The 7576-nt window shown below is 39.9% G+C and overlaps 1 protein-coding gene across 1 annotated transcript; it reads left to right on the top strand.

The window, feature by feature from the left end:
- Positions 1 to 5852: 5852 nt before the first annotated feature.
- Positions 5853 to 7352, top strand: LOC135628361 (polygalacturonase-like). Its single transcript, XM_065134985.1, has 4 exons — positions 5853 to 5921; positions 6334 to 6419; positions 6535 to 7039; positions 7119 to 7352. Exons 1-4 carry the CDS (start codon positions 5853 to 5855, stop codon positions 7350 to 7352), a joined length of 894 nt encoding a protein of 297 aa, XP_064991057.1.
- The last annotated feature ends 224 nt before the right edge of the window (positions 7353 to 7576 follow it).

Raw genomic sequence — 7576 nt, 5'->3', positions numbered from 1 at the left:
TTATAAAAGTAACAACATATCTATTTTCAATCAATGTATATGCGTGCAATTTGTAGTTGTATATATATATACACAATTATTTGTTAGTTTATAAAATATTTTATTATTTAAAAATATAAAATTATATATAATTTTGTAACCATAAATAAATAATTATTCACATCTAGCGAATGAAAATATTTTAATTTTGTAGTATTATTCGGTTTTAGTATTTATTTTAACATTGCATTCGTTCAAATATAATAACAAATCTATATCATTAGTTTTAATTGTTATATGATTTAGTTAGATTTAATATGATAATAAACAATCGTTCCTATTGAATCTCGGATTTTGATGATGAAACTAATTGATTGTGTTTAGATGTTTAACTGCATTTTGAGTGATGCAGGTCTACTCGATCAGGATTAGACAGTTGACGCAGGAGGAATTGACGTTGCGCCGGAGGAGATTACGTCAGGTTATTGGACGGCAGAAGGCTTCAAACGTCGGGCATCAGGCCAAGGAGAGCGGAATTGCGCCAAGGATATCAGGGTTGCGGAGGTCAACCACCGATTGGGCAACAAGCCGCAAGAGAGGACGATGCACCGAAGAATCGGATGAAGCGCCAACCAATGACGTGCCGGGCAACAGAATGTCAATTCGCGTTGTAACAATTGTCTAGATCGGAGTAGAGTTTTGGATTGTGTGTGCAGGATTAACTACGATAACGATGAAGACATAAAGCGAAACAAAGTGCTGGAGTCAAGCGCGAAGGATTCGTTGGGAGTTCGAGAGTTCGATAGAAGTCCGAAGGTTCATCGGGAATGCTGCCGGAACTAGCCGAGAATGAGTAGAGAGCTTGCCGAAGGGTTTTTCGGAAGCTCCCCGGAAGGTTCGTTGGAAGTTCGCGGAGCTCACCGAGAAAGATCGGAGCTTACCGAAGAAGCTCGTTGGAACTCGCCAAGATCAAATCGTGAAGTCTAGGAGCTTGCCGAGAGTCCGCAGAATGGTTTCCGAGAGTTTATCGGAAGACCGTCGGAAGTTCGCTGGAAGAAGTCTTGACTTACGGACTTTGTAATAGCTTAGAAAATGCCTTTAAATTCGTAATTCGTAGTCAGCATGTTAATTAGGGTTAAGATTAGGTGTTAATCCTATAACCCAAGTAGGGGCCAATTGGGGCCAAGTTCGGACTAGTTTGGGGCAAGATTGAAGCCCAACTAGTGGGCTGAAAACACTGTAGTTGGGCTGAAAACACTGTAGGCGGTAGCACCGCCTGGGCTGGGCGGTGGCACTGCCCAGTGCCCGAGAGCTGGGTGGTGGCACCGCTTGGGCTGGGCGATGGCACCGCCCAACACTGTCAACGTCTGACAGTAGCAGGCGGTGGCACCGCCACTGACAGGCGGTGGCACCGCCAGCATTGGGAACTCCACGAGAATTCAAATTTGGAGCCCAAATTTGAATCTTCTTGAGGCCTATAAATACCTCTCAAATCTCAGCTGAGATTACAACTTTTTGAGCAGCAAGTGTTTGAGAGAAAGGCCCTAGAAAAGTCTTAGATAGTCTTGCTTTCAATTTGCTAGTGTTCACCTCATTCCTTCTCGAAAATCTGTAAGAGAGTGAACCGCTTGTAAAGAGTTGTAAGAGGGGTATTTACCCTTCCATTTCAAGAGATTTGCTAGTGGAAGGTGGGAGCCTCAACTAAGAGGGGCCTCGCAAGTGGATGTAGGTCATTTGACCGAACCACTGTAAAATCGGCGTAATCTCTGGTTTGCATTTACTTATTGTCATTTATATTACTGCAAACCATTTGCACTTTAATGCTAGCATGCTAAGTAAAACTTGCAAGCTTGCACTTCTCAAAAAGAGAAGAAAGATCTTGCCTAACAATATAATTGCTCTAGCCATGCTTTGTATCGAAAATAGGTTGATATCCTTAGAAGCATCGCATTAAATTTTTTAGTGTATCGCAATGTATCACATGTATCGCAAATTGAAAATTTTGAGACTATTATCATTTCATGTTTCACGATTGATATCTTTCATTGATATGATAAATTATCATTTCATCATATATCACACAATGATATCATGCTTTGCGATTATATCATGTGATTCTTGCTGAATTTTCATATTGAATTCCTTTAAGATATGATTTCTTTGTATTTATGGCTTGCTTGGCTTGAAATGTTTTTGGCATGATGCATGCAATGATGAAATATTCATAAAGTTAAAATGATGTATGTAATACCTATGATAATGATGTACATGATGTATTTATTGCATATGATGTGTATCATAAATGCTTTAAATGATGAATGATTGGTATCATGATCAACGTGTTGATAAATGCTTAAAAATTTTAATGTTTGAGTATCATGTATGATATGCCTATTAATGATGATTGATTTGTTTTTCGGTATCGTGCATAAAAAATAAGGTTTTTGAAATTGTGTATGTTTTAATTTGAATATATAATGATGCACAAATAAGAATAATACTTACCTTTGTCATAATATGAAAATTAATATAAGGGTCTTCCCATCTTTTTGACAATGACAAAGGGGGAGCAAGAATTTCTACGTGGACATCATGAAAAGAGGCAAACTAACTAGCTTGCACAATTCAAGATGAAAGCAAAATTTGCACTTCTCAAAAGAGAAGATGCAAATGTAACATTTGCCAAATTGTTTGCTTGCCTCATGTAAAATATTATCTCTTGTTAGTTTGGTATTTTTGCTAGCTTGTATATTGTGAAACTTACATATCTTAAAAATTGCTAGCTTGTAGTCTAAAGAGAGCAAAAAGTTGCTATCTCAAAAAGAGCAAATGTGCTATCTTGCCTATCTTAAGAGGCAAAAATGCTAACTTGCACATCTAGCAAAACTTGACAAATTTGCATATTTCAAGAAGCAAGAGTTGCTTTCTTGAACATCTCAAAACTGCTAACTTGCATGTTCTAAAATGTTATAATATTGCTAGAACTTGCTATCTTGAACATTACCAAAAGTGCTATCTTGTATGCTGTAAAACTTGCATATCTAAAACTTGATAGCTTGAATGTTCTAAGCATGATGTAATAATTACTAAAGTTTTCTAGCTTCAAAACTGCATGATGATAAAACTTGATATTATGTTTTTCATGAATGAGTTGAACCCATATAACAAACACTTGATTGTGGTACTTCTCCTTTTTGTTGATGACAAAGGGGGAGAAGTATGTTGATGACATGATATGCATAAGTTTATGCATATGTTCATGATGATGTGTTGCAAGTATTCATGATGAATATTGCAATGACTTGAATTCAGTTTGAATTCAAGATTCTATCAATATGGCATATTGATAGGGGGAGTTTGGTTAAACTCTGGGGAGTTTCGGTTAACTCTGTTAGTCATCAATTAGTTGTCATCATCAAAAAGGGGGAGATTGTTGAATCTCGGATTTTGATGATGAAACTAATTGATTGTGTTTAGATGTTTAACTGCATTTTGAGTGATGCAGGTCTACTCGATCAGGATTAGACAGTTGATGCAGGAGGAATTGACGTTGCGCCGGAGGAGATCACGTCAGGTTATTGGACGGCAGAAGGCTTCGAACATCGGGCATCATGCCAAGGAGAGCGGAATTGCACCAAGGATATCAGGGTTGCGGAGGTCAACCACCGATTGGGCAACAGGCCGCAAGAGAGGACGATGCACCGAAGAATCGGACGAAGCGCCAACCAATGACGTGCCGGGTAACAGAATGTCAATTCGCGTTGTAACAATTGTCTAGATCGGAGTAGAGTTTTGGATTGTGTGTGCAGGATTAACTACGATAACGATGAAGACATAAAGCGAAACAAAGTGCTGGAGTCAAGCGCGAAGGATTCGTTGGGAGTTCGAGAGTTCGATAGAAGTCCGAAGGTTCATCGGGAATGCTGCCGGAACTAGCCGAGAATGAGTAGGGAGCTTGCCGAAGGGTTTTTCGGAAGCTCGCCGGAAGGTTCGTTGGAAGTTCGCGGAGCTCACCGAGAAAGATCGGAGCTTACCGAAGAAGCTCGTTGGAACTCGCCAAGATCAAATCGTGAAGTCTAGGAGCTTGCTGGGAGTCCGCAAAATGGTTTCCGAGAGTTTATCGGAAGACCGTCGGAAGTTCGCCGGAAGAAGTCTTGACTTACGGACTTTGTAATAGCTTAGAAAATATCTTTAAATTCGTAGTTAGCATGTTAATTAGGGTTAGGATTAGGTGTTAATCCTATAACCCAAGTAGGGGCCAATTGGGCCCAAGTTCGGACTAGTTTGAGGCAAGATTGAAGCCCAACTAGTGGGCTGAAAACACTGTAGTTGGGCTGAAAACACTGTAGGCGGTGGCACTGCCCAGTGCCCGAGAGCTGGGCGGTGGCACCGCCCAGCACTGTCAACGTCTGACAGTAGCAGGTGGTGGCACCGCCACTGACAGGCGGTGGCACCGCCAGCATCGGGAACTCCACGAGAATTCAAATTTGGAGCCCAAATTTGAATCCTCTTGAGGCCTATAAATACCCCTCAAATCTCAGCTGAGATTACAATTTTTTGAGCAGCAAGTGTTTGAGAGAAAGGCCCTAGAAAAGTCTTAGATAGTCTTGCTTTCGATTTGCTAGTGTTCACCTCATTCCTTCTCGAAAATCTGTAAGAGAGTGAACCGCTTGTAAAGAGTTGTAAGAGGGGTATTTACCCTTCCATTTCAAGAGATTTGCTAGTGGAAGGTGGGAGCCTCAACTAAGAGGGGCCTCGCAAGTGGATGTAGGTCATTTGACCGAACCACTGTAAAATCGGCGTAATCTCTGGTTTGCATTTACTTATTGTCATTTATATTACTGCAAACCATTTGCACTTTAATGCTATACTGCTTTGTCTCCATCTTACGTATCTCTTCAAGTTAAAACGCAATCGAAACGGTTTTAAACGAAAACGTTGCTTTTATCGAACGAAGTTTCCGAAAAGTGTTTAAATCGTGAAAAGTTTATCGCACTTCACCGCTGCACTAATTCACCCCCCTCTCTTAGTGCCGCTCCGATCCTAACAGTTCCAACTTTATGTTCTCTGGAATGTGAGCTTCTAAGATAACATATAAAACATATCAAATTAGACATCAATTCAATCCACTATTCCATTTGTCCCTACTGGTTTAAATTTTAACCTAACGGACATTTCATCGCTGTCTACCGGTTGTTGCTATTTATCTAAATTCAATCAAACCCATAACCTTATTAGCTAAATTCTCTTTTTTTATACTTTAAATGTATTCAAATTAAATTTCATCATCTGATGTCTAAATGTATATCATACAAAAATTCGAAACACAAACCAAAAACTTAATAAGTAGATTGTGGTGCTCTTCTCTTAATTCATCATTTCATATACATAAATATTTCGAACACACTGACATCATACATAGTTCATTTTCAATTTGCATATAGCATAAAAATTAAAGTCTTCGGTTATTCAGCACCCCAACATCGCTCGCAAAGTTCACAAATTGTGGAGTTAACACCTTCCAATGGAAGAGGTTGTTTCCAAATGAATATAGGCCACGAATAGACTTCCGAAATGGCAAACCAGTAATCATACGTATCCTTCTCAACCACAAACATATATAAATAGCAAGTGATTGTTACCTTGGTTGTCAAAAATTGCTTAAACCATATGTACTTGTTGATTACATGGGAAGAATCCTCTTGCATGCCCTCACTATAAATGATTTCTTAATTCAAACTATTGACATGCACACACAAGCGCTGATTCAGAGAACACATCGATCGAGGAGAAGACTTTTGATAATGGGATTAGAATTAAGTATTATTGTGATTGGCTTGCTATTCTTCATCTTAAGTGGTGCGAGGGTAGCCATGGCTGACGGTGTTTACAATGTGAAGGATTATGGAGCAGCAGGAGATGGCAAAACCGATAACACAAAGGTAGCTTTTCATGTTTAGTATAGGTTTTCACTACAACCAATAGTTTTTGTCGTAGTTCCTATGAATTTAAAAATCTTCATGAACTTGAATTACAAAAAGTTTTAGCGGGACGGAGGAGAAACATAAGAAACTTCTTGTATTTTCTTCATGACATCTCCATACTTACGGTTGTAACAATTATGGACATGGTAGGCTTTTGAAACGGCATGGAGTGCGGCATGCGCGGTACAAGGGAAGGCAACGATAGTGATCCCAGAGGGAGCATACCTGCTCGGTCCAACAATCTTCAAAGGGCCATGCAAAGGCATAATGGTGATGCAAGTGAAAGGGCAGCTACTGGCATCCACCCATCTCGAAGCTTACAATCAATATTGGCTCCATTTCCAGTACATTAATGGATTGGTTATCTCAGGTGGTGGAAGATTCAACGGACAAGGAGCTTCTGCATGGCCTTACAACCAATGCAAAAAGACAAATGATTGCAAACCCTTACCCATGGTATGGTAGCCATGTCTTCCTTGCTCTAACCATGCAGATATTAACACTACTTCGTTCTTACTTTGAATTGCACTGACAATCGTTACAATGCTACCGTATAGAACTTGGTGTTCAGTTTCGTCACGAACGCAACCATCAAAAGCATTTCTTCTATCGACAGCAAGTTCTTCCACATTCATGTCTTTGAATCAAGAAACATTATCTTTGATTCCATCAAGATCAGTGCTCCTCAAGATAGCCCCAACACTGATGGCATTCACATCGCCGAGTCGACCAATATCCAGGTTGCCAATTCAGTCATCGGCACCGGTGATGACTGCATCTCCATCGGCCCGGGCTGCACCAATCTGACCATCTTTAAGGTGTTATGCGGCCCAGGCCATGGCATCAGCGTCGGTAGTCTCGGCAGAAATGCTGGTGAGAAAGATGTAATCGGGCTGAACGTGAGTAATTGCAATCTTACCGGTACAACAAATGGATTGAGGATCAAGACATTGCAATCTTCTCCATCTAGGTTGAAGGCCACTGATTTCGTCTTTGAACACATCATCATGAATAATGTCTATAACCCCATCATCATAAATCAGAACTATTGCCCATCAGATAACTGTCCCAAAAAGGTATGCCTCATTGCTTCTACTACAGCTAAATATATCATCATAGTCTTGAAATTTGAGCATCCTTCCTCTCTCCATGTAGGATCCTTCTCTAGTTAAGATCAAGAATATCAAGTACAGAAATATCGTGGGGACCTTTCTCTCGCCAATAGCTTATAATCTAGTGTGCAGCGAGGTTGCTCCATGTGAGGGCGTGGAGCTCAGTGACATCAGCTTGAAGTACAACGGCAACGAAAAGCAACCCAAAAATGCTTCTATTTGTGTTCATGTCTATGGTAGCTCCAATGGCAACGTGAAACCTGACCCGTGCATCTGATTTCGCATTATGGGGTTGTGAGGCAAAAGTGATGAACTGTTCCACACAAGAGTTCCTATCCCTACTTTTTTCTGCTTTCTCTTTGTTACATTGAGTATATGCCTTGTATCATAAACAAAAAAAGAAATAAAGAAATTGTCCACATGCAAAATGACATCTCATGTTTATAACATGGATGTCTCATGTTAGTTTCATATTTTTCTGAAAAATATACATTAAATTTT

This window comes from Musa acuminata, chromosome BXJ3-1, assembly GCF_036884655.1.
Source record: "Musa acuminata AAA Group cultivar baxijiao chromosome BXJ3-1, Cavendish_Baxijiao_AAA, whole genome shotgun sequence".
NCBI classification, from domain to species: Eukaryota; Viridiplantae; Streptophyta; class Magnoliopsida; order Zingiberales; family Musaceae; genus Musa; species Musa acuminata.
Note: the sequence above shows the minus strand (reverse complement) of the source record. Positions and strands in the feature narration are given on the sequence as shown.

Bases quoted from the DNA above. Each gene is read 5' to 3' on its own strand.
- LOC135628361 (XM_065134985.1), top strand. From the start codon at position 5,853: ATGGCTGACGGTGTTTACAATGTGAAGGATTATGGAGCAGCAGGAGAT. The intron at 6,420-6,534 runs GTATGGTAGCCA...CTTGGTGTTCAG, and splicing joins ATTGCAAACCCTTACCCATG to TTTCGTCACGAACGCAACCA. The intron at 7,040-7,118 runs GTATGCCTCATT...CTCTCCATGTAG, and splicing joins CAGATAACTGTCCCAAAAAG to GATCCTTCTCTAGTTAAGAT.